This window comes from Tiliqua scincoides, chromosome 1, assembly GCF_035046505.1.
Source record: "Tiliqua scincoides isolate rTilSci1 chromosome 1, rTilSci1.hap2, whole genome shotgun sequence".
NCBI classification, from domain to species: domain Eukaryota; kingdom Metazoa; phylum Chordata; class Lepidosauria; order Squamata; family Scincidae; genus Tiliqua; species Tiliqua scincoides.
The window spans coordinates 271,922,378-271,940,534 of record NC_089821.1 but is presented as its reverse complement, the minus strand read 5'-3'; the positions used below and the strand labels follow the sequence as shown (position 1 = coordinate 271,940,534).

The window sequence follows — 18,157 nt, the reverse complement described above, 5'->3', positions numbered from 1 at the left end:
CTAACGGGACCCAGGGCGGCTAACAACATATTAAAAACAATAGAATTTAAAAAACATTAATACAAACAGATAAAAACATTTAAAAACACACTACAGGGCCATAAAAACAGTAGTCAGATTAAAAGAGTAAAAGAGCAGATCACCGAGGAATCAAGCCTGTAAAACTAAAAGATGTATAAAAAGTTAAGAAGGCCAGAAATCAGAAGGCTTGTTTAAACAACAGTGTTTTCAGGCCTCGCCGAAAGCTCTCAAGAGAGGGAGCCATTCTCAAGTCAAGGGGAAGGGAGTTCCATAATGTTGGTGCCACTACCGAGAAGGCCCTATTTCTTGCAGCCACCCCCCGGACCTCCTTGGGTGGCGGCACTTGCAAAAAGGCCTTCTCTGATGACCTGAGATGGCGAGCCGGATTGTACGGGAGTAGGTGGTCTCTAAGATATCCTGGCCCAGAGCAGTATAGGGCTTTAAAGGTCAAAACCAGCACCTTGAATTGGGCCCGGAAACGAATGGGCAGCCAATGCAGCCCCCGGAGAAGCGGGCTGACAGAGTCAAACCGCCTGGCTCCGGTGACCACACGGGCCGCCGCATTCTGTACTAATTGTAGTTTCCGAACCGTCTTCAGGGGCAGCCCCACATAGAGCGCGTTACAGTAATCTAACCTCGATGTCACCGTGGCATGGATCACCGTGGCCAGGTCTGCACGATCCAAGTACGGTCGCAGCTGGCGCACCAGCCGAAGCTGAGCAAAGGCCCCCCTAGCCACAGCCGCCACCTGGGAATCCAGGAGCAGCTGCGAATCCAGGAGGACCCCCAAGCTGCGAACCTGCTCCTTCAGAGGGAGTGCAACCCCATTCAGAGCAAGTCGATAATCCAGCACCTGCATCGAGGATTTCCGAACCAGGAGAGCCTCTGTCTTATCCGGATTTAATTTCAGCTTGTTAGCCCCCATCCAGATCCTCACTGCTTCCAGACAGCGCTCCAGGCCCTCAACCGCCACCTTGGAGTCTGGAGGAAAGGAGAGATAGAGCTGGGTGTCATCAGCATATTGATGACACCTCACTCCAAACCCCCGGATGACCTCTCCCAGCGGTTTCATGTAGATATTAAATAGCATGGGGGACAGAATTGAACCCTGTGGCACCCCGCACCTCAAGGGCCAGGGTGTCGAACAGGCATCCCCCAGCACCACCATCTGGGACCGACCCTCCAAGTAGGAGCGAAACCACCGCAAAACAGTGCCTCCAACTCCCAACTCGGCCAATCGGCCCAGAAGGATACCATGGTCGATGGTATCGAAAGCCGCCGAGAGGTCCAGCAGGACCAACAGGGACGCACTCCCCCTGTCCAGTCCCCGGCGTAGGTCATCCACCAAGGCGACCAAGGCAGTTTCCGTCCCAAAGCCTGGTCTGAAACCAGATTGAAAAGGATCCAGATAATCCGCTTCATCCAAGACCCTCTGGAGTTGGGACGCCACTACCCGCTCAATTACCTTGCCCAGAAACGGGATGTTGGAGACTGGCTGATAGTTATTCAACACAGTGGAATCCAGGGAGGGCTTCTTCAGGAGGGGGCGAACCACTGCCTGCTTCAAGGCGAGCGGCAATGTCCCCTCCATCAAAGAAGAGTTGACCACCCTCCCCGTCCACTCAGCCAGTCCCCCCCGGGCCGCTCTAATCAGCCAAGCTGGGCAAGGGTCAAGCAGGCAGGCAGACGGCCTCACACTCCAAAGGAGTCTGTCCACATCCTCAGGCTGCACAAGCTGAAAAGAATCCCACAATACTGGACAAGCAGTTGCCAAGGGGACATCAACAGACATTGTCAATGTGGCATCCAAGTCGCGACGAATACGATCAATTTTATCTGCAAAGTGTTGGGCAAGCACGTCACAGCGGCTGACCGTGTATTCCTCCTGGTCCACTGGCGGGGCCTGATGGAGGAGGCCCCGCACCACACGGAACAGCTCTGCCGGACGGCTATCAGCAGACGCAATGGTAGCAGAGAAGAACGATCTCTTCGCTGCTACCACCGCCACGGAGTAGGCTCTATAATGAGCTCTACTCCGTGTCCGATCGGATTCATCATGAGTTTTCTGCCACCGTCGCTCTAGACGCCTGCCCTGCCGCTTCATCGTTCGCAGCTCCTCAGTGAACCAAGGAGCTGCTCCGAGTCTGCGGCGTGGCAGAGGTCGCTCCGGAGCAATCTCATCCACAGCCCTGGACATTTCCCCATTCCAGAGGTCGACCAGGGACACAGATGAGGCACCAGTCTTGGCAGTGGGAAAATCCCCCAGGGCCCTCAGGAAGCCTTCAGGATCCATTAGCCTCCGGGGGCGGACCATAGAAAATGGTCCCCCGCCTCTGCGGAGGTAGGAAGTCGCAACAAGCCTAAACCCTACCAGGAAATGATCTGTCCATGACAACGGAGTGATGTTGATCTCCTCTACCTCCAGATCATTGCCCCCATGCCCAGCTGTAAACACCAGGTCCAACACGTGTCCTGCTGTATGTGTCGGGGCCCAGATCTTCTGGGACAGGCCCATGGTTGTCATGGCAGCCATGAAATCCTGAGCTGCACCTGCCACAGGGGCCTCGGCATGAACATTGAAGTCCCCCAGCACTAACAGGCGGGGGGCCTTCAATGCCACCCCTGAGATCACTCCAGTCAGCTCAGGCAGGGAGACTGTTGGGCAGCAGGGCGGGCGGTACACCAACAGAATCCCAATCCTGTCCGGTCCTCTCAACACAACATGCAGGCACTCGAACCCGGCAAACTGCTGGACAGGGCACCTGGTAAGGGAGATGGACTCACGATAGACCATTGCAACTCCCCCTCCCCGTCCCTGCAATCTTGGCTGCTGCAACACCTGGAAACCTGGCGGACACAGTTCAGAGAGACTAACGCCTCCCTCCCCGTCCAACCAGGTCTCTGTAATGCATACCAGGTCGGCTTTCTCATCCAGGATCACATCCCGGATGATACAGGTCTTGTTATTCACCGACCTGGCATTCAAAAGCAGCAGCTTCAGATCCAGGGACTCACCGCCAGGACCACCAAGTACCCGAGAATTGAGGGAAGGACCAGAAGGGGAGATAATCTGCCTACGATGAACTCTCCTTCTCCTGTAACGGCCTGTCCGACCCCCACCACCATATCTCCCCTGGCCCGTCACACTCTTGATAGTGGCACCCTTCCCTTCCCCTGAGCTCCCTCCCGAGTGAACAGACATGTGGCGAGGCCCACCTTCTGAGACTGGCCTGCAGGCAGATCCTCGGCTATTAAAATAACTATTGCTCCACTCTCCCCAGCCTCAAACAAAAGGGGAGAATCTCCGAATATAATGACAATCAAATCATCATAAAAAAATTAAAATCAGTAACAATCAAGACAGTACAACAAATTTAAGAGCTCTCAAACACTGAAACATCCAAAACCAGGCTTCATGTGATTATCTGAGCTTATGGGAGAATTGGGTAAGTACATATGGAAGACTGGGCAATGGTGTGATTGGAGGACTCATGGGAAGGCTTTAAAAAGGGGGGGGGGATAAATTACCTTCTTCAAAACAGTCAGAATCTGGTCTTCTCTCTGTGAAGTGTTTACACCTCCTTCATTTAGTTAGCAAGCTCTAAACTGGTCTGTTTTACCAGACAGGATGGGCAGGAGCCAGCACATATACAGGTATGCCCCGGTGTCTGTGGGAGTTCTGTTTCAGATCATTAAATTATTTTAAACACTTACTGGGGGTGCCTTCTTTAAATAGGCTGTCTTTGGTAGCCAGGAAAGAAACAGCAGTGAGGTCTTCCTGTTGACCTCACTGGTGTTCTTTTTAACCATTCTGGTTGCTTAAGGAGAACACCACTTCCTTCTCTATAAGCAGCTGGAATGGTTAAAGAGAACAGCAATTAGTTCCTCACTGCTGTGTCTTTCCCGGCTGCTAAAGGCAGCCTTAAAGAAGATGCCCCAGTAAGTGTTTAAAATAGTTTAATAGGTGCATGGAGGAGTGTGCACAGGAAGTAGTGGCTGCTTTTTTAAGCAAGCTGGTTTTCACCCCAGTAACTTTTAAAAATGGTTTAATGGGCACAGGGGAGGGGAGCCCTCACATCCATGGATAACTGAAACCATGGATACAGGATCCACAGATATGAGAGCCCCCCGTACACACAAGGGATACACAGAACAGTGCAAATCACATTTATCAATTTCAGATAAATTTGGTCTTTGCACTCAAAGAGGGTTACTGCAGTTAGAGTTTACTTTCTTCTTCTCCTACCTTACTCTCAGGACAATGAAAGAACCATCCTTCATTCCCAGTGCCAGCTGAGATCCATCAGGACTGAAAGATACACTTCTCACCGCTTCTTCCATGTTGCAGCGGGCAATCAAGGCATGGTCAGCCAGGCTCCATAAGCTATATAAGAATTAAAGGACCAAAGAAGACCATTTATCATGGCAGAGTCATTTATTATTATTTTTCTTGGCAACAGAATATTTTGTCTAGATTTTACATATAGCTCTTCTTGGCTATTATACTCCTTCTTCCACTTCCTTAATCTCAAATGACAGAATCTATATCCTTTGAGCTTAATGAATTCACAAAAAGGTCTTATTTGAGTAAAAAGACAGTACAATATAATAAATCAGTATATTCTAGCATTTTGCACTGAATTGCTCAATATGATCAAAAAAATTGCAGGATTTAACAGAGAATTTAATCTGGTGCTGTAGTTGGCATGTGAAGGGTCAAACTAGATGTGTACATGACATGTGCTATCCAAGTGTCCTCCAACCCAATGGGAGGCAACCTTCGTGGAGACCAGGATGTATGGGCAGGTTCACTGTTTTCCCCTCCCTCCACTGTTTTAAAGTAGACAATATTCGTTCCTAAGGTAGTGTGAAGCAGACTGTTGCAGGTGGCATGATAATGCCATTGCCTCTCATAGTAGTTATAGTGATTTCTTTTGATCCACTGCAATTTCTGAGCAAACAACTTCACAGACTTTAGAAGCATTACAATAATCTGCCAAACAGAAAAGATGACAATGGGATGCGTGCACACATCAGGGACAGCTATGTCCCTATCATACCACCTTAAACTGTCTGGAAGAAGAAAAAAAAAAACCTACAACCTACAAACCTACCAGAGCCAATACCCTGTCCAAGACATCACACTAAAGAACTCCTCAAAACACTACACCTGTATGATGTATGGAGTGTATGGCTGAACTGATTATCTATCCTAAGTGAAAACTAGTCTACTAATGTAAAAAAACAGAATGGTCTGCACCCAAACATTGCACGAGTGGAAGGATGCTCAGGCAAAGAACTTTCTCCACTCCCCTACGACAGCCTCAGGAAAAGCTGTTTCTCAGGGTTAGGGAACATCAGAAATAGGATGGGAGGGGAAAATTACCCAAAATTGGGCAAAGACATCTGGGAACAGAGTTTCACTTACAAAAAGTGCCAATAATCAAACTTTGTTGGATTCACCCCTCCAGTCCTCTCTATCTCTCATCCGACCCTGTTTTCTGATCCTAAAAGCAGCTTTTTAAGAGAAGAAAGGGGCTGCTCTTGGGAGAAGGGGTATAAAAGTTGCTTATGCTAACCTGCCAGGATGGTGTAGTAGTTCCAAAGTTGTACTTAGACCCAGATTCAAATTCCTGCTCAACCATGAAGTTTCCTGGGTGAGCTTGGGCTAGTCACCATCTCTCAGCCTAACCTACTTCACAGGCTTGTTGTGAGAACAAAAGGAAGGAAGGAACTATGTACACCACCCAGAGCTCCTTGGAGGAAGGATGGTATAAAAATGTGGAAAATAAATTAAAAAATACATGTAGGTAAATCACACCGCAAAGTATAGATAAGGCCTTAATCAGAAGATCATAAAATTACCATTCAGCCAACAAAAACTGCTATTATCAGTTGCTCAAGATTATTAAAGTGATAGGGAGAGGCTCCTTTCCCAGGAAACTGTCTTCCTTAGTATTCCTATGAAACAGAATTATACTGAACATCAAATTGGACTAATATAGTGGCACACTGAATCCATTAGATCAGCTCTAATGTAAGAGTTGTTTGAAGGAATTTAATTTCATTAAAAATTATGACAGTCTGACAAATGTAATTATGCCCTTATTTTAGAGCCTGTGGAGAAAATCAAGAACAGCCTAGGCCTGCGGTTTTCGAACTCGCAGGGAGTTTGAATCCCGCATAAGTCTTTGCGTGGGCAGGGGGAGGCAGTGGCATGATCCCCAGGATCACGCTGCTCAGGTGGGTGCAGGGGCTTGGTGCACTTGCCCAAGCCCCCTGTAGCCCCCCCAGGGGTGCAAGGAGCCCTGCGCGATCTTTCGCAGGGCTCCCCAGGTCAGGGAAGGTGACAGCGGAGCGAACGTACCCTGCTCCGCTAAACTGGAAGCAGTGCATGATTGCCCCACGTTTGAATACCACTGGCCTAAGCGGTTCCCCTAGACCAGCAGTCTAAAAATGAAAGGAATAGTAAAAAATAAATATATAAATAAACCAGCATAAAAGCTTAAGAAGAGCCCTGCTGGATCAGGACCAGGTCCATCAAGTCCAACTTCCTGTATCTCACAGTGGCACGCCAGATGCCTTGGGGAGCACACACAAGACACTTGCATCTTGCTACCACCTCCCTGAAGCTAGCATTCTATTTACACTCACACACACACCCCCAGCGAAGACACCAGATTGCAGTTGGGTTTAACTTGTGATACTTTATTAAACACAATGACTAATTTTCCATACATGAAACCCACTGAATGAAACCCACTGAATATACCTTCCCACCCTTGCCAGTCTGGGGTAGATGAAAAAACGGCCAATACGGATGACAGAAAAAAATTCCTGCCTGGCCTCAGAATGAGTGACCAGCTAATCTCAGACTGTACATACCCATCATGCCTTGTAATCTGTGATAGAGTTTTCCTCCAGAAATCTGTCCAAAACTATTTTAAGCACCAGCAATCTGGTTTCATTTTGGTTCAAGTGAAGCCCATCCCTCTCGCGCAGGCCCAGCTTGTCCCAAAATGTTCCCCAGTGCCTAATGAATCTAAACCCCTCCTCTGGACACCACTGTCTCATCCATGCACTGAGATCCCTGAGCTCTGCCTGCCTAGCTGGCCTGTGGGTGGAATAGGTAGCACTTCCAAGAATGCTATCTTTGGGGTTCTGGCATTAAGCTTCCTACCTTGCAGCCTAACTTTGGCCTCCAGGAACTCCTAACTACATTTTCCCATGCTGTTGGTGAACAACAGAGAAAGACCCCAAATTTAAACAGGAAAAAATAAGGTGACATAAATCTTAGGGTGCAATCCTATCTTGTGCCTGAATAGGCAAGCCAAGAGGCTTGCGCTGTATCCAGCGCAGCATAAGTGCCCAAAGTGGCTCAGCCAGAGGTAAGGGGAAACTGGTAAGCCACTGCAGCCCCTATGAGTCTCCTTGGACTTGTGCCATCTCCTGAGGTGACATAAGTTCGAGGACAGCAGAGCAGCTTGAAGCCAATCCGTGTTGTTCAGGAACGGGATTCAGGATCCGGCATAACAGCTGGATTCCAGTCTCACCTTCTGCTCCCCTACCCAACCCTGGGACTGCCCTTCGCCTGCCCTCTTCCCACTCCAGAATGCCTCCCCCCTGCCTCCTCCCCAGTCCCCCAGACCCCTGCGTCGGCCAAGCTCAGCCGACGCAACTTACCTGGGGGAAGCTGCCATGGAGGCTGGAGGCAGCCTCTGTGCTCCAGCACACCTCCATGTGCTGGCGCAGCTTTCTCCTGAGGAGGTGCAAATGTGCTTTATGGCATGTTTGTGACCCTCCTGGTCTGGTGCAAGGGACTTGCACCAACCTAACATGCCATTAGGATTGCGCTGTTAATAAAACAGGCTGAAACTGCATTTTAAAGAACATCATACTGAAATCAGTAGCCCTGTATTAAATTAGTAACAACTAAAATGCACATGATGTAACCATGCTGCAAATTTCTCTGTCTCCACTTCACTTACTTGACTCTGGACTGGGAAAACTCACAATGCAATGATGTCATGTCATGCATGTTAGATTACAGATTGTTACAGGGAGAAGAGGGTGCGGGATGCTTTTGGCAATAGCCACAAGATCTTCATAATATCTAGTTGCAGCTTCTATTTCATAAGATTATGTCAATTTATTGTGGAAAATTTCAGACAGCCGCCAAGAGCAAGAGCTCTGCAGCTCCCAAGTCAAGATGTGGTGTTGTTGCTCTTGGAAACAATCACATTATCTCCACAATGTACAGTTTCAGCCCGAGAAGGTGAAGAAAATAAGATTTGGGGATGGTTCCGATAAGTGTGAGGAGGAGTACTTGAACATGTTCCCTACCATGCACCATCCTGTTCCCACGCAGTCACATGGGGGGAGTGTCTAAACTTTGCCCAAATGTGCAATTCAAATAGTAATTTAAAATAGTATTCAAATCACATTTTTAGAGCTGTTGCAGATGTTCTGATCCCCCCCAACACACACACGATAGAAAGGCGGCAGAAGATGAGTCAGGAAAGATGTGTATGTACATGCTCCTACTCATGCAATGGCAGGAGTGTACTGTCTATCAGCACAATAAAAACATAAGAAAAACTTGGCTGAATCAGACAAAACGTCAATCAAGTACAACATTTTGCTTTCCAGAATGCAGCAAACCAGATATCTCACATGAGAGAGGTCAATAACATGTGACACATGGCCAATTATGAGTTTCCTGCAGTGTGAACTCATTTCAAATGTGTATTTGCTTATAGTTACGCGTACTGAGCACAAGCTCCTACTCCCAGTTTCCTCAGTATGAGGGCCTATGGACAGTGCAAGACAAATAATGACAGGTGAAGGAGGTTTAGATCCCGATATTATAAACAATTGCCAAAGGAAAATGTACCAGTATGTCTTTGGTACTCATACTGAATACATACACCTGCCCTCTTATTTATAAGAACTGTCATTCAACGTGAAGAATGAGTGAATTGGTCTGCTCAAAAACACTAGTGATCCTGACAAATAAGTACATGTCTCCTGAAGGATAAGAAGAGCCCTACTGAATCAGGTTAAAGGCCCATCTAGTCCAGCTCCCGGTATCTCACAGTGGCCCACCAGATGCCTCAGGGAGCACACAAAACAGCAAGATAGCTGCATCCTGTGGTCACTTCCTTATACCTGGCCTTCTGAGGTAGGTTTCCAACATCATGGCTTGTAACCTGTGATGGACTTTTCTTCTAAAAATTTGTCCAACCCCATTTTAAAGGCATTTAGCCAGATGCCATCACCACATCATGTAGCAAGGAGTTCTACAGACTAATTATATACTGGGTAAAGAAATATTTTCTTTTGTCTGTTCTAACTCTCCCAACATTCAATTTTAGTGGATGTTCCCTGGTTCTGGTGTCATGTGAGAGGGAAAAGAACATCCCTCCATTCACTCTATCTACCCCTTTCATAATTTTGCACATCTCAGTCATGTTTTCCCCCTCAGTCGACTTTTTTCTAGATTAAAGAGCCCCCAAAGTTGTAGCCTTTCCTCTACAATTGTTCAATTGTTTTCTGGAAACAAAAATATTTGAATAGTCATACAAACAGTCCCATACAAACAGCATTCAAATGTCAGGTAGACCTGGCTTCCCCCAGGGGAAGACAGAGGCCAGGTCTACCTGCTACTTCAAATTCTGGGTAGACCTGGCCTCCCCCAGGAGATCTCACAGTCGAGGCCAGGCTTCAAGCAGCCAAGGGCGGGCAGACAATTGCAAGTCAATTCTTGCAATTCAGAGTTTGGTTGAAAAGTTTTCACCAGAAAAAGAGGCATGCATTTTTCAGAAGGACAGGAAGCCCATTTCACCTTCCTTAGAACAGGGGTGTCAAATATATGGTCCGCTCCTGGAAGCTCTTTATCTGACTCCTGTTATAATTGGGCTTTCCCAGTGCCACCCTTTTAGCAGCACCACTTCTGCTCTGGCTCTGGGAGGGAGAGACAAAAGGAGGCTTCAGAAGGCAAGAACACTACGTAGTAAGGGGTAAGCCGTGAAGAGTGAGAGAGGGAGACGCTGCTAAAGTGCTGGTAGAGCTCAATTATCACATAGGCCACCCTTTCAGCAGTACCACGTCTGCCAAGGCATCACTTTGCAGACCACCTCTCAGCTGCTGAGCTGTTAAGTGACACTGAAGCAGAAGCACCACTACTGAAAGAGCGACCTGCATGATAATGGGCTTTCTCACCATGGTAATTGGGCTCTCTCATGTCCTGAAAATGAAGAGAAAATGAAGAGAAAATTTGCACATTTTCTCTTCTGCCATTTGCAGAATGAGTTTCTGGGTGAGAACAAAGTGACCATCATCTGCTTAATGACATCACTTCTTGTTTAAGGATGTTACTTCTAGCCTTCAGCAGGTGCCAAGAACGCTCTTTGTCCCACGAGATGAAATGAGTTTGACACCCTGCATCAAAATGTCCAAAGTCTGCATTTATTACACCAATTCCAAACTATTCTACTTTCTTGGTACAATTCCAGTTTCTTCTACCAGACACCTGTGTTTATTTATTGGAGGTCTCTACTGACTGCTGCATCCCCAAAGGGTTACTTAGCAACTGTACCAGCAAAGAAAGGAAAGATTTCAGATGCTAGAAGCTGTACTGATGTTTTTTTCAGTATGTTTAATGCATGTCCTGCTGTAAGAAAAATGATATGAAACTAAAATAATTTTCAAAGCTGTATCACATATCATGACTAGCTTAAAAGCTTTTGGTTTTATAAAACCAAAAATGCAAATAGAAAAATTTAAATGCAACCACAGTGGTGGTGGACTATTAAATGACATCCCTGATTATTTGACAGATGCATAAGTACAAGTGGTGCCTTGGTATCCAGGGGGATCCTGGGCCCTCTGCAGGTACAAAAAAATGGATAAAAAATCAGCAGTTAGTAAAAAATGGATAAAAAATCACCGTTAAAGCCTCCAAAGGGGATCCGAGCTGTGCTTCAGTCACCTTCAGAGGCACTTCTGAGACCTGTGGAAGCCTCTAAGGTCTCTGGGAGGCCTTAGAAGGTTGCTTCTGGTTTTGCATCAAAACTGGAAGTGACGTTTTAAGGCATTATACATCTTTGGAGGACAGAGGAAGCCTTCCCAGGCCCTCCTAAGGACTTAAAAGGTCTTAAAATGTCACTTTCAGTTCTGATGCAAAACTGGAAGTTACCTTTTAAGGTCTCCCAGAGGCCTTAGAAGGCATTGTGAAGGCCACAGAGGCTCAGAAGAGCCTTCAGAGGCTCCAAATCTGCCCAATGAGGGTCCTGCGGACCTGTGTTGAGCCAGATCTGCAGATATATAGAGCCCTATACTGCTCTGGGCCAGGGTATCTTAGAGATCACCTACTCCCGTACAATCCGGCTCGTCCTCTCAGGTCATCAGAGAAGGCCTTTTGACAAGTGCCACTGCCTAAGGTGGTACGTGGGGCGGCGGCAAGAAACAGGGCCTTCTTAGTAGTGGCACCAACATTATGGAACTCCTTTCCCCTTGACTTGAGAATGGCTCCCTCTCTTGAGACTTTTCAGCGAGGCCTGAAGACCCTGCTGTTTAAACAAGCCTTCTGACTTCGTGGCCTTTTTAACATCTTTTATACATCTTTTAGTTGTTTTTTTACAGGCCTGATTCCTCTATGAACTGCTGTTTTACGCTCTTTTTTATTCTGACTTTTATCTGACTACTGTTTTTATGGTTTCTGTTAACGTGTTTTTAATATGTTTTTATCTGTTTGTTAAATTATGTTTTAACCTGTTTTTAATATGTTGTAAGCCGCCCTGGGTCCCTTTAGGGAGAAGGGCGGGATAGAAATAAAGTTTATTATTATTATTATTATTATTAAATGCAAGGATAAGTAGGCTTAACCTGTATCTGAATATCCCAGCCAAACTAAAAGACTTCCATCTGGGTTACTAAACAATCTTTCCTTACTCTTTTCCCCTCATACGTCTACAGAGTTGAGTCAAAAGTTCTCCTGTGAGAATGTTGAGATTGAAATTTGGATATGTGAGAAAGACATTCTCAAAATGCCTCCAGTTATCTGTTTTATCATCACCACCAGTTTCGCAGTGGCAGTGCTCCTAGTAGCAGCACTTCTCTAATATTCCCATTCTAACATGATTTCTGGGGGGGAAAATAGTCCATATATTTAGAGTGTAAGTCTGCAAGAGGTGGGAATACAACAGCTAATTCTTTTATGGCTCAACCCTAATATACAATTCACAGCAGCAAAACAGTGTCCTGCTGCCATAAATTGGTTGATGGTGTGAAGATCATGCAGATGGTGGCCATTTTCAAGCCGCCACTGCAAAGCAGCAGTGGAAGGCCACTGCTGAGGCCAGCAACCTGCTCTGATGCAGGTGAGTAAAATGGCATGTTGGGGGAGGAACCAGGGGGGCATGTCGGGAGAGGGAAGGATCTGATGGCAGTCAGGCATGCCAGATCTCCATTTTCACAATGGAGAGAGGTGAAAAGTGGTGTGCCCCAAGGATCTGTCCTGGGACCGGTGCTTTTCAACCTCTTCATAAATGACCTGGAGACAGGGTTGAGCAGTGAAGTGGCTAAGTATGCAGATGACACTAAACTTTTCCAAGTGGTAAAGACCAGAAGTGATTGTGAGGAGCTCCAGAAGGATCTCTCAAGACTGGCAGAATGGGCAGCAAAATGGCAGATGTGCTTCAATGTCGGTAAGTGTAAAGTCATGCACATTGGGGCAAAAAATCAAAACTTTAGATATAGGCTGATGGGTTCTGAGCTGTCTGAGACAGATCAGGAGAGAGATCTTGGGGTGGTGGTGGACAGGTCGATGAAAGTGTCGACCCAATGTGCGGCGGCAGTGAAGAAGGCCAATTCTATGCTTGGGATCATTAGGAAGGGTATTGAGAACAAAATGGCTAGTATTATAATGCCGTTGTACAAATCAATGGTAAGGCCACACCTGGAGTATTGTGTCCAGTTCTGGTCGCCGCATCTCAAAAAAGACATAGTGGAAATGGAAAAGGTGCAAAAGAGAGCGACTAAGATGATTACGGGGCTGGGGCACCTTCCTTATGAGGAAAGGCTACGGTGTTTGGGCCTCTTCAGCCTAGAAAAGAGACGCTTGAGGGGGGACATGATTGAGACATACAAAATTATGCAGGGGATGGACAGAGTGGATAGGGAGATGCTCTTTACACTCTCACATAATACCAGAACCAGGGGACATCCACTAAAATTGAGTGTTGGGCGGGTTAGGACAGACAAAAGAAAATATTTCTTTACTCAGCGCGTGGTCGGTCTGTGGAACTCCTTGCCACAGGATGTGGTGCTGGCGTCTAGCCTAGATGCCTTTAAAAGGGGATTGGACAAGTTTCTGGAGGAAAAATCCATTATGGGGTACAAGCCATGATGTGTATGCGCAACCTCCTGATTTTAGAAATGGGTTATGTCAGAATGCCAGATGCAGGGGAGGGCACCAGGATGAGGTCTCTTGTTATCTGGTGTGCTCCCTGGGGCATTTGGTGGGCCGCTGTGAGATACAGGAAGCTGGACTAGATGGGCCTATGGCCTGATCCAGTGGGGCTGTTCTTATGTTAGATCTTAACCCCTCTTGATAAAACCTTTCTGCTCCTTTTCTTTCCTTGCACATACACCACCAAAATGCCTGTTGTACATTCAAGGGGACCTATTGGCTGCCTACAGGCTTATGTGGGGGAAAGTAAAATTGTAGCTATTTTCCATTTGCTGCCAGCCTCCCCCCCCCCATAGCATGCAGCACGTGCCTTTTTGGCACAGCTGCATACTATAGTGTGGCAAGGGATAGGACTGGACTCTTAGATTCTTAAGAAACAAAGAAATATTTTTGCATTGGTTGCAGGCTGCATCTGGCTTGATCACACATGCTGTCCTGCTCAAGACAAGGATCACAGAAACAGCATTTGGAAACCTGCTTTGAAGACCTGCTGTTGGACTAACAAAGTTGAACAACAAATGAATGTATGAATTTAAAAAAATTATTCTTGTACTTCATCAATCACCAATACTTAGTATTTTAAACCCAGGATTAGTGCTTGCAAAAAACAAGGTCTGCCCATTATAGTAGTGTGAACATGTGATGATGCTTCTACTGAGTCTGACTACTGTCCATCCATCTGTCTCAATGTTATCAATTCTGCCTGACATATGTTCTCTATGGTCTTAGACAAGGATTTTTCCTGGCCCAGCCTGGAGATGCTAGGACTGAAGAAGGGACTTTCTGTTTGCAAAGTATATGCTCTACCCCTGAGCTGCAACCTCCCTTTCTACGGTGAAATTTCATGGACAGCAGTCATAAGAATACTCTTGTCTTACCGCACAGATCGATCATCACTGCCAGTAACAACCAGCGGTTTCTTGGGATGTACTGACAGAGCCCAGAGTTCTCCTTCACAGTGGCCTTGCATGATTAACATTGGTTTATCTCTTTCTCTCACTATCACTTCAAATATTTCACTGTCTTGTGTTCCTGCCAAAAGTCGATCTGCTTTCCAACACACACTTCGGATGGACAGACCTGAGAAAGAAATGAATACTCTTTAAAAAGCAATAACAAATCATAATCACATAAACAATGCAATATGTTTAAATCTCATTATTTTAAATGAAAGAGAATTAAGCATGTGTGCGTAACTGTGTCCTATTGAAAGCCATAGGAATTAAATTTCTTATCTTGGCTGAATCATACATATAGCATAACCACACTCCACCGGCTAATATTCAGCGTACTTTATTAAAGAAAACAACATTAAAAATAGATTTTAAGTAAATTTTTTAAAAATTGCTAGAGCTTGGAAACGGAGTTAATCACTGTCAAACCAATGATTCATTAAAGGTTAAACTAGATATGATTGCAAATGCATTTCTGAGAAGTGCTTCCAATCTGAAGTGTATCTTAAATTCAAAACACCCCCCCCCCCAAAAAAAAAAACCATTGCAGGGCCCCTGATTCTCATCAGGACTGCTCTCTCTCTCTCTCTCTGTGTGTGTGTGTGTGTGTGTGTGTGTGTGTGTGTGTGTGTGTGTGTGTGTGTGTGTGTGTGTGTGTGTGTGAGAGAGAGAGAGAGAGAGAGAGAGAGAGAGAGATATGTGTGTGAGAGAGATTTTCAGTGGGCCTAAAACATAAGGTAAAATGATTCAAACTACTTTTTAATGATTTGGAATCCGAATTCTGATTCCCTCCACCATATCTGTAAATACTATTAAGAAAAGAAAAAAATACCCAAGATCAAACTATATGTTTAATATACTTTGTAGTTTGGCCCTTGGATAACATTTGATGCTGATTTTCTGACTCAACACCCAATTTTTGTCATTTGGGCAATTGTCTGCCTTACAGTTGTTCACAACATACTATTTTTTCTTCCTCCTTCAGCTTGAGTAGCAGCCAAAGTTTAATTTATACAAAGGTACAATCTGTTCTTTCTTAGGAGCTGTAATTGACAGGTCTTTATCAATCTGATAAGGAAACAAATACCCATTTTTATCTTACCAGCACAGGCTATGTTAATGAAGCGCATATGTATGAGCATAGCAGAACATTTCATTCTTGCTGCTGGCAGGCTAGCAATCTGTTTCATCAGATCAAGCACTCTTCTACTGTATAACAGATGTGCCACAGTTCCCAAAATAGGCAAATAAAACCAATTTTAATCTCAATATTTCATCAAAACCACAGGTTTTTATGTTTTATAGAGAATTAATCACTCCATGACATGTTTAGATTTGAACTCCTGGTTCAGACACAGTTAAATCCTTCACAGAAGAACTTAAGCTTGCAGGATCTGGCCAAGGGTTCATCAATTTCAGAATCCTGTCTCTAACAGTGAACCAGACAGATGCTTGGTGGAAACCCACAAGCAAGACATGACAGCAACAGCTGCCGCCCATTGTCAATCCTATAGCTAATATTTGCTGACAACACCCAATTTTTGTGATTTGGGCAACTGGCTGCATTACAAGTGATTTGTATTTTGCAGGATTTGCACTTTTATTCCTTTATTAAGAGGTGACAGCTGCGGGTTTGTGTTTTATTTATGAAGCCTTAATGATGTTTTAATGATGTTTTGCAATTTTTAAAAATGTTTTATACTTTTATTCTATAAGCTGCTTTGGGTGGCCTCTGGGAGGAACACAAAGAAGGACACAAATCAAATTAATAAATATTCAGAGGGCAAATCAATAAATATTCAGAGAGTTATATTGCTTCTGAACATAGAGATACCATTCAGGTATAATTGCCACTGACACATCTATCCTCCATGAACAGCAGTCACCCGTATATATTGCCCCCAGTCATGTGATCAGTGCATGAGAAAAATCGAGTGTATGGATCATGCAATTTGAATCCATGTGTGCAGGCCCTTATGCAGGCATTAAAACATATGTATACATGCTTCTTCCCCAGTCACAATTCTCCCCTCTGTATGCCCTGAAAAACCAAGTTATGTCTAGCAAATGGAATTCTACCCTAATTAGCCATTTAGAAGTGATGGTATATAATTTTATGTTCCTATTGCCATTTTCTTTGAACTTGTAAGCTTCCTTCCAAGTGTTCTCTTAATAAATAACACTGATTTGATGAGCTAGTAATGAGAAATTTCTTTAAGCTCAATAACTTAACTTGCATTTAAGACCCCCTGAAGGACAATAACTGGTGGGCCTTTACAAATAGCACCTTAGGAGTAAATGACATTTATAAATAAATGATGGCACCCTAAGGCTGCTTATCATTCTAAAGCAAGATTTTGTTCTTCCATGTTCACAGCAATAGATTCTCACCCTCCTAAGCCTTCCAAAATGTGTAGAATCTGAAAACTATTCCAACATACTCAAAAGATTCTTTATGAATTTGTACAAGTATTTCTTAAACAACAAAGATCTCTACAACCAGCTCATTATGAGTATGTGGAAGGGCAACATACATATTCTCTCACTTTATGAAGTGTATTCTGGTCCCACTTCAAAGAGATACAGCCCAAATGTGCTTGTTTGCTCCCACCTGAAACATATCCAGTCATTGTGAATGAACAGGTTTTCCCACCCTCTTTTGACAAAAGCATGTTCTGCAGATGTCAGTAAACAACAAGCACTTGAAAATACTTACTCTCACCATTCTGTTCATCCTATAGGGTGTCAAAACACTGTACCATCTACAGACATCTCTATTCAGAGCTTCTTGGTGAGTATGTGAAATAAAAGGTTGATATCCTACAAACTGACACCCATATTTCATCCCCACCTCAGTTTCTAGATCTCTTGCCCACAAGTTCTTGTTACAATTTTCTTTCTGATCTGGTTGACAACAGGATCTGATAAACTTACGAAAATGTGCCTTTCCATTACCCCTCTTAACTTAAAAGATGTTCGTAATGAGTAAGCTATCTTAATTGCAGTGATCTTAATTCATTCATAAGAAAATATCTAATCTGAAAATATAGCACTGAAACCAAGAAGAGTATCAAAATTTATTTTCCTTACACTATGGGCACAATCCAAAGGTGCCCATGGGCCGACACAAGTCCCACGGCCTCAGGAGGAAGCTGTGTTGGCGCACGGAGCCGAGACATCGAGGCTGAATTCAGCCTCCATGGTGGCTTCCTCCAAGTGCCTTGCATTGGGTTGGATATGCTGATGCAAGGCTGTGAGGTAGGTTGGGGGAGGTGGGAGGAATGCATTCCTGGGGAGGAGGGTGGGTGGTGGGAGGCCCCAGGGGGCAGACGGGCAGGGAGTGGGAGATGGGGCTGGGACAGTAGCATCACTAGGGTTCATGTCACCCAGTGTGAGATGCCAGCGTGTCACCCCCCATGCAGTGGGTGGGGCAACACCCAATGTGGTGGGCGAGGTGATGTACCATCACTCCACCCCCACTGGTTTTTTGGCTGTACCTTTTGAAAGAACACATTCTGCATGAAATTACACATTGATTGATATATAACATGATGGTATTATTCTTCCAAATTGTGATTTTAGTGATTTTGGTCAATAGTGGTGTCACAGACGCCCCCCTCCCCGGTGTCAACTTACTTATTGCAGCACTTCTCAAACTTTTAGCACTGGGACCCACTTTTTAGAATGACAATCTGTCTAAGACACACCAGAA

At 45.2% G+C, this 18,157-nt stretch overlaps 1 protein-coding gene across 2 annotated transcripts in view; it reads right to left on the bottom strand.

Moving 5' to 3' along the window:
* EML6 (EMAP like 6) overlaps nucleotides 1-18,157 on the bottom strand; it is a 184,535-nt gene that overhangs the window by 99,080 nt on the left and 67,298 nt on the right. For both annotated transcript variants that reach the window (XM_066611920.1, XM_066611921.1), the window contains exons 7-8: nucleotides 14,371-14,572; nucleotides 4,268-4,405 (exon numbers count right to left, since the gene is read on the bottom strand). In XM_066611920.1, coding sequence (XP_066468017.1) covers nucleotides 4,268-4,405; nucleotides 14,371-14,572 — 340 coding nt within the window. The remainder of the gene's footprint in view (nucleotides 1-4,267; nucleotides 4,406-14,370; nucleotides 14,573-18,157) is intronic.